Genomic DNA, 22306 nt, shown 5'->3' with positions numbered 1-22306 from the left:
GGCTCTATAACACGAAACTTAAATAGGTAAAGTTCTACAACAATCTCCCCTTCCCCCCTTAATCCAAATCAAGAAAATACTCTTTCTAAAAAATTGTTTTTTAAAAACATCAAAATAGGAGGACTCCGAACAACTGTGCAGGTAGGTCATACTTTTCTCGCACGTAGGAAATATAACACAGGACACAAATTAAAAGGGAAAACAATTATCATCTTCGGTATGTATTGTAAGGAAACCAAATACTCCTCTATTTCAAAATGACCAATAAACTAGAATGGTATTGTGGTCCTTCTTCAGAATATTCAACACTTGATTCAACGTGTGTGTGCTTTTTTTTTTAAAAAAAAAAAAAAAAGATTTCAAGTTGAAATTTTACCACACTGCTTCTTTCTCGTCTCCTTCATGTGCAGCGCGAATGCGACCATCTAGCGTAATTTATTTCACGATTTAATTCGAATTATGAATTTTCCACACAAAGTTCGTAGTGTTATGCGGTACAGCGTCACAGAATAAATGTTCAACAGCATCATTTTAAAAATACACAGTATGAGTTACGTGAGATCTATAAAAAGTCTTGCTGATTACTCATACTTTTGAAAATGTTACAAATATATGTTAAATGGTGCTGAATTGAGTGGAAATGTATCAACTTTTTCACAAAAGGGGCTGAAAATGCCAGCGTGGCACCAACGGGCCGATAAATGACAAAAAGGGCTGAATTTGGTATAATTGTACCAAGTGTGGCAACACTGTGGTTTTGAAATAAATGCATTAAAGTTGTTTCATTTAATTTTGTCGATACAGGCATGAAAGATATCAAATATTTCTTTCAAGTAAATATAAACTTTTGGCAAACATATTTTAAATTTTAATTAAATTAACCTGTGTAATCTGTTCAAATTTTAGAGTTATTATAAGAACAATTAATTTTCCTAAGATTAAATATATACTTCAGAAAGAAAAATAGTTGGTAGTTATTTCCTTATATTCTATCCTTTCGTTCTCTATTATTGTTTGTTATAGTTTTTGGATGTAGTTCTAAACTCTAGTACCAGTGACATCTTTTCACTATATTTTACCTTATTTTATTGTTTAAGTATAAAATTTGTTAGTTCAACACGGTAGTGGAGTAAATAAAGACAGGCTCCTAGAGATTCGTACAATAGCTTGATCTAGTCCGGGATCGAGGCAGGCCGGTAGCCAACCCAAAAATGTAGGAGGGCGATAGAAGTTAGGGGGCCTTATCTAACCGTATTATACAGTAGTTCATTTGTAAGCCTATTGTGAAAATTTTAGGGAGGCCGGTAAAAATTAAGGAAGCCCGGTCTCTCTAACCCAACTTGGATATGGGCCTGGGCCGGGGTCCTAGGCCTCCCAGTTTTTGGGTGTCGAAAATAATTGAAGCTATTATTTGTTTATTTTGAAGGGTTAAGTTCCAAAGTTGGGCGTCCGTTTCCAGCATTTTTTTTTAATTTACAGAAAACATATGGATAATTTGATCGTTTGTGTGCTTCATAATATATAAGGATCTCGAAAAATTGTTTATTTGTTGTATATAAACGGTTATAAACATGGGACTATACGCCGAGCGGAGGGAACTACTTGGCGCAAGGTAACCGAACAGTTGCATTGTGGGAAAGTAACGAGCATGTATGTTATCAACATGGCGAATGTACAAGGGCAATGAACTAACAGTTTTAACATTTGTGAAGCAATACGTTGATAACGAGCAAAATATTTTAAAAGTTTGTGAAGAGCATGGATTAATGAACCTAATAACAAATTGCAGAAAATGTGGAAAGGATATTACAGCGAGTAAACGTGGCGAAAGCGGACGCCCAACTTCGGAATAAATGCCATTTTGAAAGTTTATAGTGAACATATGACACCTATCATAGTCTGGGTTCTGACTTCTCCCCCCCCCCAGTTTTTACATTCTAGATCTGCCACTGGATTCGTACACCACTTAATTTACTCGGATGTATACTCTAGGCAGGGTCGCACCCACACGGGTGGTACACCGGGTCCGGACTTCTTTCTGCCCCCCCAAACCTCCTTACTCAACACACATTTCTACACTATATCTTAGGAAAGCTATGGTTGCTCTAGGAGAGAAATTATTGATGCCTTAAATATTTGATCTTAAACTACGTCTGTACTCTTTCTTTTCTTATAAAAACAAATTTAGTTTTCTTATTTTTTTTCTGATAATGTAGGTGGCACTACTTTAAAATTGTTTATCGTTTTATTGGGTGTCCCAGTTCAATACTACCTAGACATATTGACTATTTGTGGTGGACCGTCCACCGAAGTTTGCACATCCCCAACACAAATTTCTGGGTGCGTGCCTGGCCCGAGGCAAGATCTCCTATCAGGGATCAGTACCTTTGCTGTATAAGGGCTTTAGGTGTTTTTCATCTAAAAAAAGAAAAATATATATCAAATATTTAAATACTTCCATGACACTACATTAACTTCTCTCAGTTAATACGTAATAAACTGTTTCTGATCTTAATCTTAACATATTGTGTTGAAAAACAATTTGTTAGTTATTAGTCCACTTCTTCGGCGTCGGTACTCGTCGGTTTATAACAATATAAAAATGAAAATCTTTTCAAAGAGATGTCCTAACGTTACGTTGCGAAACGATTATCATGAGCGAACACATTGTATAGAATTGAACAGCATACTCTTTCAAACCACAAATAACCTAACCAGTGGCGTATTTATGATTTTGTTTCGGGCGGGGGGGGGGATTTGCCTGGAAATGTGAGAATTCTGCAAGATATTTCATTTATTTTACTATAGTAAGTAAGATTTCGGGGGAATGGGAGCTTAAGCCTGGAAGCCCCCCCCCTTAAATACGCCACTGAACCTAACGAAGTTCACCCATTTAGTTACGTGTGCGTATAACCCTCCCGGCAAACATTTCTGGATGCGCACCTGATTCAGAAGAATATATGATACTCAGGCGGGCACCCAGAAATTTTTGTTGGGGGTCCAAGATTTGGGGATGTCCAAGCTTTGGGGCGGGGGGTCCAATACAGTAGCGTACACATGAATTTATTTTTGGGGGGATCCACACTCAATATGAAGGTATTTTATATTAAAATTCCTAAAATTGCCCCTAAAATTAGGCTAAATTTACACAAAAGTCGAAATTTCGGGGGGGGATCCGGACCCTCAGGATCCACTACCTACGTACGTCCCTGGTCCAATACTATAAGCAACTACGTCTATGTAGTATTGAACGGGTATACTCTGCAGCCGAAAAGACGATAAGTAATTGTAAAATACTTCTACTTATATTTTCAAAAAAAAAAAAAAGAAAGAAAGAAGGGAAGAAAGAAAGAAAGAAAGAAAGGAAGGAAGAAAGAAAGGAAAGAAGGATGAAAGGAAGAAAGAAAAAAGGAAGGAAGGAAGAAAGAAAGGAAGGAAGGAAGAAAGAAAGGAAAAAAGGATGAAAGGAAGAAAGAAAGAAAGAAAGAAAGAAAGAAAGGAAGGAAGAAAGAAAGAAAGAAAGAAAGAAAGAAAGAAAGAAAGGAAGGAAGGAAGAAAGAAAGAAAGAAAGAAAGAAAGAAAGAAAGAAAGAAAGAAAGGAAGGAAGGAAGGAAGAAAGAAAGAAAGGAAGAAAGAAAGAAGGGAAGGAAGAAAGGAAGAAAGAAAGAAGGGAAGAAAGAAAGAAAGAAAGAAAGAAAGAAAGAAAGAAAGAAAGAAAGAAAGAAAGAATGAATGAATGAAAGGAAAAAAGAAAAAGAAAGAAAAAAGGAAGAAAGAAAGAAAGAAAGAAAGAAAGAAAGAAAGAAAGAAAGAAAGAAAGAAAGAAAGAAAGAAAGAAAGAAAGAAAGAAAGAAAGAAACAAAAAACAAAGAAAGAAAGAGTACAGATGAATCGTAAGATCAAATTTTCATCCCTGTTCAACAAGTATAATTTTATTGAGAAAGTGTACAAATGTATATCAATTAACAAAGTTTGGTATGGTTCCGGATCCGTGGATCCTCCATGTGGGTACGCCCCTGATTCTACTACTAGCAATTTTTTTTAACGTACAAATGTCACATACACAAAATAAATAACAGGATAATTTGAGAATTGAGACGGAAGCATTATAAGCTTCAATCAGCTAATACGGAAATCTCTTCATCCAGGGCGAATACTGCTTCCATCGTCGCTTGTTTAGCTCTGCCAGAAATGCCTGAGAAGTGCAGGACCACTGTTGCAGAAGTGCAAGAAAGAAAAGGGAACAGTATTGTTTAAATTAGAGCTGCCCGCATTTTAAAATTACAATACGTAACCACAAAGATGAATGGCAAAGAACGAAAGTAAAAAAGAAAGAAAAATCACGGAATATATTCTCTTGAAATATCAGAGCGTGGATTTTTTGCACTCTTCTTTTTATTCGTGGGAATCCAATCGGACGTGTAGAAAATGCAAACATACGTGTACATCCATTCTGTTCAGTATATGTGGCTACGACAACCAGCAGCTTAAAAAATTAAATTTTCTTTTACACAGCATCAATGATACATCCGTATCCTAACTTGCTATGAAGCTCAATACATGGGTGTAACGTGGAATTGCCTACCGTGCAGGAGTTTTGCGAATAAATGTATAACGTTATTAAGCAAACTAAAATGGATAAAACAACGCTCTACAAACTTGTCTTTGTTAGTTAATTAGAACAGTCCTTGAAGTTGTGAGATTGTTTTTAAAATAAAATTTGTAACTTGAACAGTGATTGACATATTTAAAATAATAGTGCTTATAATGTTATGATGTTTACACAATAACACATAATTGTTCTAGGACAGCGGTGGCTCAGTGGTAAAACGTTCACCTCTCGTGCTTGGGGTCCCGGGTTCGATCTCAGCCCCCGCCAAGTGAACTTTGTGGTGGACAAACATCGTGTGCGTGGGTTTCCTGGGGGTTCTCCCGTTTCCTCCCAACTTCTTCATTCCACCATTTCATTCATTACTTATCATCACCGTCTCCTTCAACCTAACCGGCATAAGCGTGGGACGTAAAACTCACAGATTTCATTTTATTTCATTTCATAATTGTTCTATTTTCAATTAACATTGTTTGGTCTTCCTATTGTCTGAGATATTGTGAACTAAAAGTGTTTCGTCATGACATTCAAATGAAATCATTCAGGTTAACGTATTACGTTTGTGTCTTTTAGGCTAAGGAGGACGATAATTAAATCAAGTAAATCAAATAAATTATGGAAGAATTGATGGAATGAGAAAGTAGAAGGAAACGGGAGTATCCCGTATAAAAAAAGTACAGACACCATAAGCTTAGTTGGGCGGGAATCGAATCAGAGACCCCACACATTAGAGGTAAACACTCTACCACTGATCTACCATGCCTCCTTCCCTCAGAGGAAGAGGATAATCTATACGTTTTAAACATACATGTGTTTTAAACTTTGCGTAACTTTAGGTCTGAAATGAGGATCCAATTTGTAATACATCGCTAGTTTTATTTTTCAGAGTTGGCAACCGTAACTCTTGTTAATGTGTATGTTTCAGTATTAGTATGTATCTGTTTAATCTGGTAGTTCGAATGTAATTGTTAAGTTACATTTATACACAAGTTCACCCAACTACTTTACAAGGGGGACACACTGGGCCCAGTGGTATAGTTTTTAGCTCTGGTGCGTAGAATCCTTTTGTTCGATGCCGGCCAAATAAGTTTGTGGTGGACAACATCGTGCTTGTGGGTTTTTAACAGGGGTACTCCCTGATCCTCCCACTTTCTCATTTCACAAATTATTTCATCATCATTCACTTACTTTAATCACTGTCTCCCTTAGACTAAAGTTTATAATCGTGGGGTGTTAAATTTAAATATTTGACTTCATTTTCATCTACTTTACAAGAAATACTTACATTACAAGAAATACTTACTTGCAATGTAAGTATTACTTTACTTACTTTACAATGCAGCGAACATGGAGCCAGAATGAACATGAGTTTATTTTAAAACATATTTTATTATTAAGAAATTAGTATTTCTTGGTTGGAAGAGTAAACATCCGGACAAGCTTTGTGATTCTAGAATAGACTGTTAGTCAAGGAAAACAACGAATTTAATTCCAGAAACAAGCACACTGATGTCGCAGTAACACACTTTTACCAACTAAAAAATTAAAATCCATATGAGTAAACAAGGATGCTTATCCGTATAAAAGCAAAATTTTAGAAAGTTTACTCGTCCAGTTCATAACTATTCATTAGAGTGTTTACGCCGCCACTCCGAGCGTCGCTCAAGAGGGTCCGACGCCTTTAATTGGTAACGTAGCAGCCAGCACCTGTAGTCCAAGAAGTAGAGTCGGCGTACGTTCAAGTCTCGAAAAACGTCACCGCATAAGACGACCTCCAGGTAGGACTTCAAGCTCAAGAGTCCAGTTCCATAGAGAGAAACAACGAAGGACAGCCGTCAGCCAGTTCGAACCCAGGAACACAACGTCCCGTGCCGAACAGCGAGATCCTGCGAGTCTGCGAGGCGGCGCCTAGGGAAGAAGAGGAAGAGTCTTGCGGCGGGTTCGAACCTAGGACTTTCACCTCAAACACAAGTGCTAGAGAGCGTCGTAAAATTATCCAGCCAAAAGTGTCAGCAAGCAGCCCAGTGCCTTTGGACAACTTCAAGCACATTAGACGTGAGTAAGCAAAACCATATTTCAATTCGTTCTCAAAGAGGTTTGTTTCAGGGAAAAGGAAACGAATATTATATTGACCCACATAGCCTTGCATTAGCATGTTTTGATTTATGAGTCTCATTGGTTAGCCTTCAGCTGACGAGACAACCGGTCAAAAACCGAGACCCTTGAGGTTAATGTGTTGACCGGCCTTTAGAAATTATAATTATCCTCTTTTATTTTTAGAATTCCGGATCTTTCATCAAAATTCATTTCATCTTTTCATCATGAATAGACCCTTTTGTAATAAAATACAAAATTCAATTTTCAATCTTATATTTAAGTAACATGCATCATCCTGTTGCGTAGTTTATAAATTAAACATTTATTCTAGCGTGACAGATTACATTACTCAGCTTTTATTATTTTTACTCCCTTGATAATCAGGAGTGTAACTAAGCTGCTCTTAAAGCTCCTATAGATATCATTCTAATTAACTCAGAATTCTACATAGTATCGTTGTAAGCCCCTTGCCAACTCAATTTCGTTGTAACAAGAAATACTTTACAAGAAATACTTATATTCCTTTTTTTTAAGGAGACTTCGTTACCAAAACTCCTTTATAGGGCCTATATTTACGCTGTTTCTCTACGTGTCAGTCTATTTGTCCGTGAGACAAAAGATCTTATAACTAACTGCTTCATACTACCTTTGCTATCTTAAATAGCTTAAACTAAAAGTACAAATTGCTGAGTAAACCAACGTTTACTTTAAAATAATAGATGTGTAACAGTTTCACCAAGTAACTGAACATGTTGGCTTCATCAGTCACTGTCCACATAGAGTGTCTGATGTAGAAAGTAAAAATGTTACAATTACAGTATATCCAGGAATTCCCTATACCCCTAAACCTTATTAATTTCTTATTAACGTATCCTATTAAAGTTATTAATACTATCAGTAACATTAACGCTATTATTGGTTACTAGTGTTTGTTGATGTTGATGGCAGGGGCGGATCCAGGGGGTGATCGAGGCAATCGCCCCACCCCCCAGAAGAGGAAATTTTCTTATTTTATATATAAATAAAACCCATCCTAGAGTTTGGAGCTCTTAAAAGTAGTTCTAAATAGCAGTATTAAACATCTTGGCATTTGAAGGTGGCGCTCCAAGTTCCCTTTAAATGCTGCTAGCAAATGAGAGGCCAGCGGTATTGCCACGTTTATTTTGTACACATCCATGTCTATCCCCCTGTCACCTGATCGCGCTGTAGTTTGTCTGATTAGCCATAGCCACACCCCTTTACCACTTGGCAACGTCGCGCCAGAGCTTACGTTTTATTCGTTTAGTTGAAATGCCAAGATGTTTGTCACAAGCTTTTACAACCCCCCCCCCCCCCCAGAAGTCCGTCCTGGATCTGCACCTGGCTTGGTCGGAAGACCTAGGTGCAGATAGGAGGACGATATTGTAATATCACATGACTCTGTTTACAAATAATCAACACCTCCTTGTATTTATAAACAACACCTCGTGCGTCTTAGTAAAGTGGTAACAGCAAGAAACACTAACACCATGAGTCATATAATGAAGTAGAACCACCAGCTCTACTGAAGCAGCTATAAAACCATTAAGAACTCCATATCTAGTATCTGTCTTTGATTGGTCAAATCTACTGCCTCAGCTTGCCTGGAGCTTTAAGAAATACCTAACCCAAGGTATAGCTTGTCTGGAGCTTTAAGGAATACCTAACCCAAGCTCTAGCTTGCCTGGAGCTTTAAGAAATATCTAATCCAAGCCATCTAGCTTGCCTGGAGCTTTAAGAAATGCCTAATCCAAGCTCCAGCTTGCCTGGAGCTTTAAGAAATATCTAATCCAAGCCATCTAGCTTGCCTGGAGCTTTAAGAAATGCCTAACCCAAGCTCTAGCTTGCCTGGAGCTTTAAGAAATATCTAATCCAAGCCATCTAGCTTGCCTGGAGCTTTAAGAAATGCCTAATCCAAGCTCCAGCTTGCCTGGAGCTTTAAGAAATATCTAATCCAAGCCATCTAGCTTACCTCGAGCTTTAAGAAAAACCTAACTCAAGCCATCTAGCTTGCCTGGAGCTTTAAGGAGACCTAATCTACCCCACTCCTCGTGCTTAAAGCATTATAAAATTCTTAATCTCAGCCACCCAGCTTGCGTAAAGCTTTGTGGATTTCTAATCTCTCTCTTTGCTTGCGTAGAACATTAAAAATTCTACCTGTATATCCACCCAACTTAGTTTGCATAAAACTCTATGGAAATTCTTCCCTATGCTACCTGGGCATTAAATCACTTTCTTAACCTAATTATTAAAAAGAATACACTTTTTTATAGTAATATTGCATCATACTTTTCAGAACAAAAAATAATGATAATAAAATTTACAACAGAAAGAGTAATTCCCAACTGCATAAACAAAACTTCGCAACATTAACATGGATCTTGAAGAAATAAGAATACTAAGTAGAAAGTGGATCCAATTGGCTAAGGTTAGAAGTAGAAAGTGGATCCAATTGGCTAAGGATAGAAGTAGAAAGTGGATCCAATTGGCTAAGGATAGAAGTAGAAAGTGGATCCAATTGGCTAAGGATAGAAGTAGAAAGTGGATCCAATTGGCTAAGGATAGAAGTAGAAAGTGGATCCAATTGGCTAAGGATAGAAGTAGAAAGTGGATCCAATTGGCTAAGGATAGAAGTAGAAAGTGGATCCAATTGGCTAAGGGTAAAAGCCAATGAAGAGCTTTTGTGAACGCGGCATTGAACTTCCGGATTCCATTAGGTTACAGAGTTACTTAGTTAATTTGATGTTGTTGTAGCTGGTATTGTTGTCATGTTATTATTATTATTCCATTGTTGGTGGTCTGAATTCGCCTCATTCTGTGAGCTGAAATGGCAGATATAAGTTCATTCACTCTTGAAGATACGTTAGTCACGAGCGCTTTGGATCTTGAATGTCCTCATACGGGACAGACAATCACCACACGAGAATGTCTTAAGGAACGGTTTAATAAGCCTGCACTGACGAAAAAGCTCAATGATTTCCTGTCTTCGATTTGGGATGCCTTCCGTACGATCATAACTACAGTCTTCGATAAAATGTTACAAAGAAACCGAAGCCACATTCAGTTACGCACTCAACATGATTTAATACGTACGGATCCCTTACAGACCTCACCTTAAGTTCATTACTTAAGTTAAGTTTAACGTCCCTTTCAGCAGCGAGGCTATATGAGACGAGACCTACTGGTTAACGAGGAATCCGCACCATATGAGCTCCCGCAGAGAATCAAACTCGGATCTCTCACGCCAGAGGCACGTACGCTAACCACGTAGCCACAAAAGAGCTCTAGTTCATTACTTAATTATTCGAATAAGAACCTAGTAAGGTGTAAGAGTATACGAACTTCCTGGACATACTGTACTTGACGGGTCACCATCAATTTTGGCCATGTTTAGAGAATCAAAAGTTAGGATTCAATTGTCTTAATGCAAGCGATATTTAAACCGGAACTGGTTGAAATCGACCATTTCCGGTTTTAACATTGATCACTATAGAGCAGAAATGGTAATGGTAAATGAAATGGTAATACGCGAAACGTTTTCCGGGAACCAATTAACCCTTTTAGGGTGTTTGGTAACTTTTGTTAACATGGTATAGTATCGTCTTTGACCGCTTATTTGGGTTCTACGTATAACAGGTATTTAAGCCGATTTTTTTTTTTAAATGGTCCAGTCAAGGATGCGTTTTGAAACCCAGATGCGTTTTGAAACCGCATGGTCAACTTGGTGGTTCCAAGTGGGGGCGGAGCAACATGACATTTTTTATTTTTGCTTAAGGCAAATTTCAAAAATGTTTCACGCCTTTCGGGTTTTCTCAATTTTTTTTTGAGATCCCTACGTGGAACTGGAGAAGGGATCGAGGGGTGCAAATGTTCCGACGGGGTGTTTTTTTTTTAAAAAAGAAAAATTTCGAGTTTTTCAAGATTTTTCGGGTTGAAGTGTATGATACGGACACGTGAATGATACCGTTCGACAGAGCTCTTTATACTGAAGAAAATGGCGGAAATTATACAAGATTGAAATTTTGCACATGTATTATGTACATAACATTTTTTTTTTAAATTCAGATCCCTATGTGAATCCAGATCCGGGCCAGACGGGAGCAAAAATTTCGAAAAAAAAAAATTTCCGAAAAATCTCACGGATTTTTCTGATTTTCCCATTTCTGCTGTATAATACGGACAAGCGAGTGGTACCACTGGAAAGTATGCTCTATCCTTAAAAGGCGATGTATGAATCATGATCCTACGATAAACAGTAAGGACACAGTAACTGTGTGAGTGAAAGTCTAACATTTACCTCAACAAATGGAAATTCTAAAAGGGTTAAGAATTCCAAGAATGCATATTATCTTCATACTTACCTCTCTACTAAAACCAGTAGAGTGCTGGAAGTCCAGTATAACTTCAGGTTTCAGTACATGACAAGATTAAAAAAAAATGAAATCTGTAGTTTTACGTGCCACGCTTATGCCGGTTAGGCTAAAGGAGACGGTGATTATATGAGAGATGAGTGAAATGGTGGAATGAAGAACGTGGGAGGAAACGAGAGAACCCCGAGAAAACCCACGAGCACGGTGTTTGTCCACCACAAAGTCCACACGGCGCAAGCTGGGATCGAACCAGGAACCCCAAGCACCGGATGTGAACGCTCTACCACTGAGCCACCGCGTCCCCCTTGACAAGATGAAACGATAAGAGATGGCAAGAAGCTTTTTTCCTTTTTTTTTTTAGATCAATTTCGCTTTATAAGAATGTACCATCAGGGGTGTCATTTGGCGATGGGAAGGGGCAATTGCCCTCCCCATCCACCGGAGTTTTAGCAATATATATATTTTAATCAATTATGTAATAATAATAAAAAGCATGAAATTATTTAGATCGGGGGAGAACATATGCCATGAAGCAAAAAGTCTGAAATGACGGTGTTGTAGGTACCATCTTCGCTCTTAATTCCCTATTCAAACCGGAAGTGGATTCAATCAATCAATCAAGTGGAAGATAATAACTTTTCAGCAATCCACTAAGCTTCCCAAGGCTACTCTAGTACCAGTATGGACAAGCGAACCGCTTGCTGTAAGCTTGGTCTTCCAAGCTTGGTTCCAGCTTGATTGGAAAGCGTGCAAGCATACCACAAGTTTAATTCCATTAACGAAGTTACATGGGGGCAACCTTCTATTCAGTCTTCCATTCAAGCTTGACACAAGCATTTTACAAGTCAAGTCAATAGCCAATGAACGGCCACTGATACTATGATGCTCTGCAAAGGATCTAAGGTATCGCTTGCAAGTACAACAAAAGGCAGATTGTATAAAAGCATGCGTTTCAAGTGCAAGTGTAGAAAGCCAAAAGCCAAGCACGCGCCAACTCGCCGAAAGCTTTATTGCTACTAGGGTATGTTCCAATTCTAGAGGGTATGCTGGCAGGAAAAAGAGCTAGAAGAAGAAGGAGACTACAATTGACGGATATCAAAACTAGTGGTAGGGCACAAAAACAGTTTTTTCGGTTTTTAGAAAAACCGAAACCGGTTTTTGAAAATTTTCAAAATAAACGTTTCTGATTTCCTTCATAACCGGTTCAGTTTTCACCAAAACCGCTTATCAGTTTTCTCCAAAAACCGGTTCGGTTTTCACCGGATCCGGTTTCGGTTTTCTTCAAAACCGGTTCAGGTTTTTTCCAAAATTTGTTCTATTTGTAACCAGAATAGTGTTTCGTTGTTCTCCGGAAAAGGAATCTGTTTCCACAGAAATAAATTTGTCTTCCAAAAGTTTTCACCGAAACCAGTTTTGAAGAAAAGGAGAAACTGTTTCGGTGAAAAACCGAACCAGTTTTAAGAAAAAAACGAACCGGTTTTAGAAAAAAACCGTCATCGGTTTCGATGAAAAACCGAACCGGTTTTGGATAAAAACAGAAATGTCGGTTTTTTGGTTTTTGGTTTTCTAGAAACCGGTTTCCGGTTTTATAAAGTCCTGTTTTGCTCATCCCTAATCAAAACAGAGAAATCGTACTTGGAGACGAAGAGGTTAACGGAAGTCCGTGGAGCATGGAAGCTTCTGTTGCCGCAAGTAACCTGCCAATAATGACAGAATACCTGTGATGATGATGATGATGATGATGATGACAGTGACTAATCTCTCTACTAATACCGGAAGTTGTGCGAATCAACTACTTCCGGTTTCAATATTAAGTTAGAAAATATCATACCATATAAACTAAGTACACACGATATTGTTACTTGTTAGAAGCTATTAACGTAAAATTAAAAATGATATAAATATGCACAAATATTAACCACTATTTTAAGACGGGAGATTCATTTGCCAAGCTCTCAACAAAAGTATGATTTGGAAATGAGCTGAAGAGAGTTAAGGCTATTCGATTCTTTTCAATAGGATATACAGGATGTTTCAAAACAACACCGACACGTTTGGGAGATGATTCCTGACACCAAGATAAGACAAAAAGTGTAGACCAACCTGAGTGCACAAATGCTTCCCTTCAGGGTTATAGGCTGCTGAAAATGAAAAAAATAAAAAAAATAATAAACTTTAAAGATCTATAGCTCCACAACTATGGGTTCCTACCGTAGTCGGGTCAAGACTTCACTTAGGAACTAATAACTGCCTATTCAAAAAACACATGTTTCAGAATCCTAAGGTACTCATACAATTTGTATATAGAGGGAGTTTGGCTACGGGCATATAATTAGAAGTGCTCATCAACTACCTCTATAAAAATTGTTGCAGAAGTATCGCAGAATTGTGAAACTTAGATATTTGGATAGAGTACATATTAGTTCTTAAGTGAAAACTTGACCCGACTACGGTAGATCCCATAGTTTTGGAGCTATAGATCTTTCAAGCTCAATTTTCATGTTTTCGGCAGCCTATAACTCCGAAATGAAGCATTTGTGCACCCAGGTTGGTCTATACTGTTTTTCTTATCTTGGTGTCTGGAATCACCTCCTAAACGTTGTGGTTGTGTTGAATTTTGAGACATCATGCAGGAAGAGAACAGGGCCGTAAGATTCAGTCTTGAATTAAAAATTTCAAGTTCTTTTCCTTCTAATTATGGGTCTAAAATTTGCAATGAACGTACACTACTCGACAAATTGTTCGATTGAATCATGAACTACACATTAATTGATGCATTCCTGTAGTATTCAAGATGGTAATGTACGTATGTCTTTTACGTGCGTCTAAATATATTTTCACAATGTTTACTGCAAGTACTTAACTATTTACTTATGAAATACATTTGAAGTACCTCCTTTTTGTTCTAATTTAATCTTAATGTCGTGACCTTACTTAGTTCTTTTTGAAGTAAAGCTCTCTGAACATTGAGTAGTAACTGAATTTTGTACCATCTGTACGGAGAAACATAAAAAAAAAAGAAATAGAAACAAATTTTGAAAATCTATATACATTTTTATTTAATACTTGCCATTCTCGTTACTAGTATTTGAATGCTTGAAAGTTATTAAAAATAATGTATGACCCTTTTCTTCCCATAACATCATCTTTGTGTATTTGAAAAGGACAAGATTTATATTGAGAATATATATTTTGTTGGAATCAAAAGCCCTTATTTCCGAGGGATATTTATGATGAAAAATTCCTACCACAATGTATAAGATATTCCTTATAAATCTTCGGGATGATGTCGAAAAGGCTTACTATTAGCCATAAGTTATTATCTTTTCTTTTCCGTCCTTTCTGTGTTAAATAGAACCGTTCGTGTCTCATGAATAAGTTATCTGTGTAATCAGACACAGTCAGCCAATTTTCCCAGCTACAAAATATACTGCTATTTGATGCAGACCAGGGCAGAGCTTTACTTATCTTTATTTTAGTCAAGCAGCCTTTGGAATCTACTTATTTATACTGTAGGTCACAAAAGAACTTTGAGTTATAGCAAGATAACATGATCGAGGTTTTTTTTCTTTTTCTTTGTTTACTGTAATAGATTCTTGTACAGGGTGGTCCACGAACAAATAACTGAGTTTAGTTATACCACGTTATGTATACAAGACGATCGATGAGCTATGTCTGTCGTGAAGCTGTCTTGTAGGACGAACGGTGGGCATTGCCCGACCTTTGTTTTACGTTTTTATTGTGACTAAAGTACGGGCTATATTCGCAGCTTGTCTTCCCCACATATTTATGGCACTACTTTGTTCAAATTTGAGCCACTAGAGGGCCGCGGTAGCTCAGTGGTAGAGTGTTTACCTGTTGGTACATGAGGTCCTTGGTTCGAATTCAGCTCGCGCCAAGTGAAGTTTGTGGTGGACAAACATCGTATGCGTCGGTTTTCTCGGGGTTCTTCCATTTCCTTCCACTTGTTTCATTCCACCGTTTCCTTCATTTCTTGTTATCATCGTCTCTCCCTTAGCCTAGCCGGCATGAATTTAAAGATTTCATTTCACTTAATTTTAATGCCACTAAATAATACGGTTACGTTCTTTGCTATCACAGATGACGCTTATTTAAATGCGTGTCGTGGTTATGTTTGTCCTGTTGAGAATACTATGTAGCAATTGAGCTCCTCCGTGGCTAAGTGGTTTGCGTACGCGCCTTTGGCGTGGGAGACCCGGGTTCGATTCCCGGCGGGAGCTCATGTGGTTTGGATTCCATGTTAATCAGGAGGTCCACGTCCCATATAACCTCGTTACTGAACGGGACGTTAAACTCAAAATCAACTCAAAGCAACTCAACAATCTAGCAATTTAAACGTTGATCAGGTTTTTGAAGTTCTTTACGAAGATTTCGAACCTGATCTTTTCTAACATATCCCAGTTAGCTGTGATCGGCTTTTCGGATCGCTCTACTCCACCCATTTCTATCTTGTGTTGTATCCACTGCAGGGGCGGATCCAGGACCGACTTCTGGGGGGGGGCGGCGGGTTGTCATACTGCTACTTTTAAGGGCTCCAAACTTTGGGATGGGTTTTATTTATATATATATAAAATAACAAAGTTCCCTTCTCTGGAGGGGCAATTGCCCCGATCGCCCCCCTGGATCCACCCCTGATCCACTGTGGCACCAGACTGCATCATATTATTATTAACGCAATCTCTCCACTTCTTTGGTCGACCTCGCGCTCGTGTTATAGCATCCACTCGGTTAGCTACGTATTCAAAAAGTCATTTTCTAACACCCAAACCATCTGAGACTACTTTCTTGCATTTTTTCTACTACTGGTATCACCATCATTACTTTACCCGGATCACTTCATTCTTAATTCCGTTCTCTCGCGTCACTTCACACATTCACTTCAGCATCTTTATCTTCGCAACATGCAATTTCCGTTCCTCTCTCTTTTCCGTCGTCCAACATTTGCTGTAGGGATGCGCAAAACCGTTTTTTTCATATAAAAACCGGAAACCTGTTTCTAGAAAACCCGAAACCCGAAAAACCAACATTTCAGTTGTCTCAAAAACCGGTTTGGTTATTTCACCGAAAACCAGTTTCGGTTTTCTCCAAAACCGGTTCGGGTTTCACGGAAACAGGTTTGGGTGAAAACTGTTTTGGAAAAAACGCAAAACTACCGTATTTCTGTGGAAACGGAATCGGTTTCCGGAGAACAACGAACTATCCTGGACAGAAATAGAACCAGTTTTGGAAAAACTGAAACCGGTTTTGTAGAAAAACGAAGTGAACCCGGTGAAAAACCGAACCGGTTTTGAGAGAAACCAATAAGCGGTTTCGGTACAAACCGGTTTTAATTTTCGAAAACCGGTTTCGGTTTCCCTGAAACTGAAAACCGAAAAACCGGTTTTTGTGCCAACCACTAGTTTGCTTCGTATAACAAGGCAGGTCTGGCTACTGTTTTGTAAACTTTTTCTTTAGGGCATATTGACACCCTACAGTCACACAATACTCCTATCGTTCCCTCTATTTTGTACAACCTTGGCTAATTCTGCTGTTTATATCTTCTTATATGACTGCGTTTTCCTATATTGATCACAAGTACTTAGAATTCATTGTAATTACCCCTTCTTCCTCGTCTAGCCATATCTTTGTATTTTTGATTACATATTTGCTGAATAGGTAACGATATTTTGTCTTGATTTCACTAGTTCTTTTTCTGAGCGGTCCCGGGTTCGATTCCCGGTGGGGGAACTCGGTCGAAAAAGTGTAAGAACGCTTTCTCAGGCCAGTCACCCTGAATGAGGTTTTCCTGGGTTTTCCTCATTCACACCAGGCAAATGCCGGGGTGGTACCTAACTTATAGGCCCCAGGACGCTTCCTTCCTTCCCCAATCCTTTCTTCCTTCCCTTTCCCCGGATAGTGTGCTTGCCGATGGACGTCATCCTTCAAAACGTGACGGGCTAAATTGCCTTAGATGCAGAAAGCCCAGAAATCTAAAATCCTAATCTTAATTCTTTTTCTCTCCAGTGGACCCAGGGGTGGATCCAGGACGGGCTTTTGCGGAGGCGTTGGGTTGGAATACTGCTACTTATAGCTACTTTTAAGAGCTCCAAACTCTGGGATGGATTTTATTTATATCTATAAAATAGGAAAGTTTCCTCTTCTGGAGGGGGATCCTTCGCCCCCATCGTCCCCCGTGGATCCGCCCCTGAGTACACCTCTCCAGATATCCAAGTTATCTTTCAGCGTTGCTTTGGTCTCACTCACTATCACGATGTCGTTCGCAAACAGCATATTGCAAGGTGCTAACTCTTGGATATCTTTTGTAAATTCGTCCATCACAACTGCAAAAAGGTATGGACTAAGACAAGATCCATAATACAGTCCCACTTTAACGATAAACTTTTCTGTTGTTTCATACTCGCTCACAAGGGCGCCCATAAGGGCAGGGGGGCAAGGTGGGGCGCTCGCCCCCTATGAGGAAATCGTACTTGGGAATATCGAAAGCCCAATAGAATTTTTACACTAGTTATAGCAAAATCTGAAATTATATTTGAAACCTTGCTTATACTATTTGCCCCCCTTGAAAACCACAACATAAGTGCCCTTGCTCGCTTAGCACTTCTATGCTACATACATTATACTAATTTTGAAATATACAGATGTACCTGTTCGGAACACACTTCGTCTTCAGTGCCCACCAAGTAAAATCCTGTGACGCTCTATCATAAGCTTTCTGTAGGTCAGTGGTGCTCAACCTATTCCTATCAAGACCTCCATTTTATCACATTCTCCTGCCAGCGACCCTCTTATAATTTCTGGTTTGTAATAAGCTTGTGTGAGACTTTTAATATACCTATTGCGGAGATCTCACGATATCCATCTCTTTCTATAATAGTAGAATCCATTTCTTACATATGGTAGACGGAGTAACTTCCCTAAAAGCGAATGGATTAAAACCAAATTTGGCCAATTCACTCATATTACGAATATTGAATTAAATCCGTCATACTGTTTCAAAATGGAGGCCGTTTGAAAATTTCAAAACTTTATAATCCCTTTAATTTTGAGCCATATGATAAAAAAAATAAATTGAATTCTAATTTTGGTTAAAAACTCTAGGACCGTTGTTTAAAAAGTTATCGAGTATTTTAATTTTCGATAGGTCACCACTTTGAGTTACCTCATATTGTTGTGAATTTGGTACATTGTTGTGTATGTGTTCAGTATTACCAAAAAACTGTTAAAAGCAACTGGTTTACATTTGAAATTTAGGAAACAAATAAAATCCCACACCAAAAATTCTACTCTCATTGTGGACAGCTTGCTGGAGAAAAGACTATTCCCTCACACACATTCATATACAATTCTGTACAGAACAACAAAAAGATCCTAAACAAAGGGATCCTTTTTATAGCCAACAGAATAATTTGTCCATACTTGATTTATCAACAAACGCAACACAGCTATTGCTGATTAGTGTTTTGGCTCTGTGATTACTTCAAAATAATTAATAATAAATAAAAAAGAATAAATTCCTATTAGTTTCATATGGTACCTCTTTCATTTAAATTTACTTTTAAACAATTCTGCACCTGTTGAAAATGTTTAGTAGATCTATTTTTTGTTGTTCTTAACACATGTAAAAAAATAAAAATATGCCTATCAGAACAAAATTCAAAATAATATTTAAAATATTTTCCGGAATTAGATTCTAATTATATTTATCTCTTCCGCTTATCTTCGCGTCCTCCATGAAAGCCTCTCGCAGCCCCCTTAGGAGTTGCGACCCTCAGGTTGAAGAAACCCTCTCTGAAGGTCGAAATAGGTTACTTTTTCACCTTTTTCACCCAATTAAATCTAAACGAGTATGAAATGAAATCTGTCAATTTCCGTTCCACGCTTAGGCCGGTTAGCATAAGGAAGACGATGAATAAAGCAAGTGAATGGTGATGAAAGAATTGGTGGAATGATGATGAGGGAGAAAACGTGAATACCCCGAGAGAACAGATGAACACGATATTGTCCACCTCAAGCTTACTTGGCCGGAGATCGAACTAGGGACTCAAAGCACCAGAGGTAACTGGTACATTTAATTACTTCCGTTTTCAATATTGACTACACTTTTGGAAATTTGGAAATGTTTCCTGATTTTAGAGTGTAAAATAAGTTTAATTGTCGTTTATTTTGTCCCTAGTTATTAGAAACACATTAATAGAGCTTAAAGGATTAAAGAGTGACTCATATGTCTCTCACTCCATATGATAATGCTTGAACAAAGGCGAATTGTTTAGTTCCTTTTTTTCTACTGACAGTTAGAGCGATTATTTTGGCCAAGTTCGATAATCGACCCAATCCATTAACATTTTAATGGGTAAAGGTGACTTCAACGGTGCCTATCAACACCTTGTTTAAACTTTATAACATTTCCTAACTTCTATGCAACCTGCACGGTAGCAAATAAATATTGGTTGCCTATGATACAAGGATAAGTAGCTTTTCTTATTGCAAATTACCTCGGCTCAGTTCTTTAATGGAGTCAATCCGTTTCCATGTTTATGAGTAACGGTGGCTTTAGCGGTGAACATCCATATCCTTTACATGGAAATGTGTGTTGAAATTAGAATTGTTTCTTCGTTGGAAAATAGAATGGGGGGAAGGTCCTATGCCAAAACAGATTAACTACATTTTTGACGAAATTGTGACTGAATAATTTTTTGGTGAACTGACAATTTTACCATCCTAAAATGAACCAAATCTGTAGCGTCTTTTATTTGCCAAGAGATGGTGTAAGTTGTCGTGACGAGTTTATTCTGTGAGAAGTGACAAAATTTTCAACTCAGTGTCATTTAGTTTCGTCAAAAATTTAGATAGTCCGTTTTTGCATGTGACTTCCAAATATGTTTGAGGTTAAAGATGTTTATGAGGGTAACATTTATTTTTTTTTGTTCAAGTCTCAAAATATATTGATGAAGTTAGACCTCACATATTCAGTGTATCAGAAAAGTAGCCTAAGTTTCTTATAATTCTCTGTATTACCTTTTCTAGTTTTCTAAATGTAATTCTGCATATATTCTCTGTATGTTAATATGTGTATATTCTAATATTGTATATTTTTTGGCTATTGTAGGTAGAAGTATGCCGTTCTCAGCACACTCATGGTTGGCTCGGAGCATTGTATGTTTATAAAGGTTTACTCCTGGTAGTTGGTGTCTATATGGCGTGGGAAACCAGGTAATGTAATTTCGATATTACCTTTTTTCCCCTGGATTATGGTTACCAACAATGATATTTCTAGGAAATAATTAGGTCATAGTTACTACAATTCCAATAAATTGAAGTTAAATGAAGACTAAAATAAATTGAATTGAATTGATTTTAATTTAGCGTCCCTTTCAGCAGCGAGGCTATATGAGACGTGGACCTACTGATTAACGTGAAATCCGAACCACATGAGCTCGCGCCGGGAATTGACCCCGGATCCCCCACGCCAAGTAGTATAGTTTTGTATAATGTAAAAAATGAACTCTTTTATGTGCGTGAGTTGTGCTATGTAAATTATAATACAATACCCTGGAATTCAAAAGTCATACGAATATGAGTTTCAAATCACATATAGTCTGCTATCGTAGCACAAGTATCGTTCCTTATATTATTTGAATATTATGAACCTGGACCACATTAGAGTAGTTTTGGTTGACTCACTTAAAGGTTGGGGCCACGGTGGCTCAGTGGTAGAGCGTTCACCTCTGGTGCTTGGGGTTCCGGGTTGAAACTCTGTTCCCGCCAAGTGAACTTTGTGGTGGACAAACACCGTGTGCGTGGGTTTTCTCGGGGTTCTCCCGTTTCCTCCCACTTGATTCATTCCACCATTTCATTTATTTCTCATCATTACCGTCTCCTTTAGCCTAGCCGGCATAAGCGTGGGACGTAAAACTTAAAGATTTCATTTCATTTTCACTCAAAGGTTTCTCGTGATCTCTCAATCTTCTGACTCACACATTCTACATTCTTCAATCTTCTTATTCTTTGTTATCTATAAACACTTTCGTTGCTGTGCGCCTTCCACACGGGAGGCTCGGATTCGATTACCAGTGGGAGCTCATCAAGTTATCTCATGTTACTTTGTTGTCCATGTCTCATATAGTCTTGGTGCTGCAAAGAGTACCTAAAATTCAGACCAACAAACCGACTGTTGTCTTACAATTCCATTATTTCAATATCAAATATTTGTCCCAAAAAAATATAATTAGGTATGGAGGTATTTTTTTTAACCGTTTGTGCTCACTCTTAAATTCATGTCTAAACTGAATTTACACAACTATGAATAATATTCGTGGAGAATAAAAGTAGTCTGATTTATATATTCCTTCAAGAAGCAGTATAGTTTACTAAAAATCTTCATTAACCAATTCTTAGAACTAAAAGGGACAACTGGATTTACAATTGTGTAGTAATAACTTGAACACTCTTAACTGTAAGACGATTGGTTAATTACAGTTGAACACAAATAATTTTTAGGACCTCTAAGCCTGAATCCATTCATATTCATCGTAAATTTGAAGTCTTTCATAGAAATTTGTGTACTCAAGTAGAGAGTGTCCACAAAATAACGAAACTCTTGAAATGCATGTCATTTCTTTTCTAGTAAGTTGGTAGGACTGATTTTTGTTCTAGTAAGTTGGCAGGAATGAAACGTTACACGATTGCCATCTGTAATCTTTGTGGTTAATAGTCACGGAACCCTGAGTAGCGCATGACCATTATCTGTTCTCTCTACGGGTAGAAATGGAACGCTTCACGACGAAACAGCGTGTTGTCATAGTGGAAACTTATTACAAACGTGGCAAATGTTTTGCAGAGAACGCTGAGTAGCGCATGACCGTCATCTGTTCTTTGTACGGGTAGGAATGGAACGCTTCACGACGAAACAGCGTATTGTCATACTGGAAACTTATTACAAACGTGGCAAATGTTTTGCAGAGAACGCTGAGTAGCGCATGACCGTCATCTGTTCTTTGTACGGGTAGGAATGGAACGCTCCACGACGAAACAGCGTGTTGTCATACTGGAAACTTATTACAAACGTGGTAAATGTTATGCAGAGAACGCTGAGTAGCGCATGACCATAATCTGTTCTCTCTACGGGTAGAAATGGAACGCTTCACGACGAAACAGCGTGTTGTCATACTGGAAACTTATTACAAACGCGGCA

At 38.0% G+C, this 22306-nt stretch overlaps 1 protein-coding gene across 1 annotated transcript in view; it reads left to right on the top strand.

The window, feature by feature from the left end:
• Positions 1-22306, top strand: part of GABA-B-R3 (gamma-aminobutyric acid type B receptor subunit 3) — a 702393-nt gene that overhangs the window by 644096 nt on the left and 35991 nt on the right. The window contains exon 13 of the mRNA XM_081758156.1: positions 20222-20325. Coding sequence (XP_081614282.1) covers positions 20222-20325 — 104 coding nt within the window. The remainder of the gene's footprint in view (positions 1-20221; positions 20326-22306) is intronic.

Source organism: Thermobia domestica, chromosome 5, assembly GCF_964235325.1.
Source record: "Thermobia domestica chromosome 5, izTheDome1.hap1.1, whole genome shotgun sequence".
Lineage (NCBI taxonomy): Eukaryota > Metazoa > Arthropoda > Insecta > Zygentoma > Lepismatidae > Thermobia > Thermobia domestica.
The sequence above is the reverse complement of the archived record's forward strand: the minus strand, read 5'-3'. Positions and strand labels throughout refer to the sequence as shown.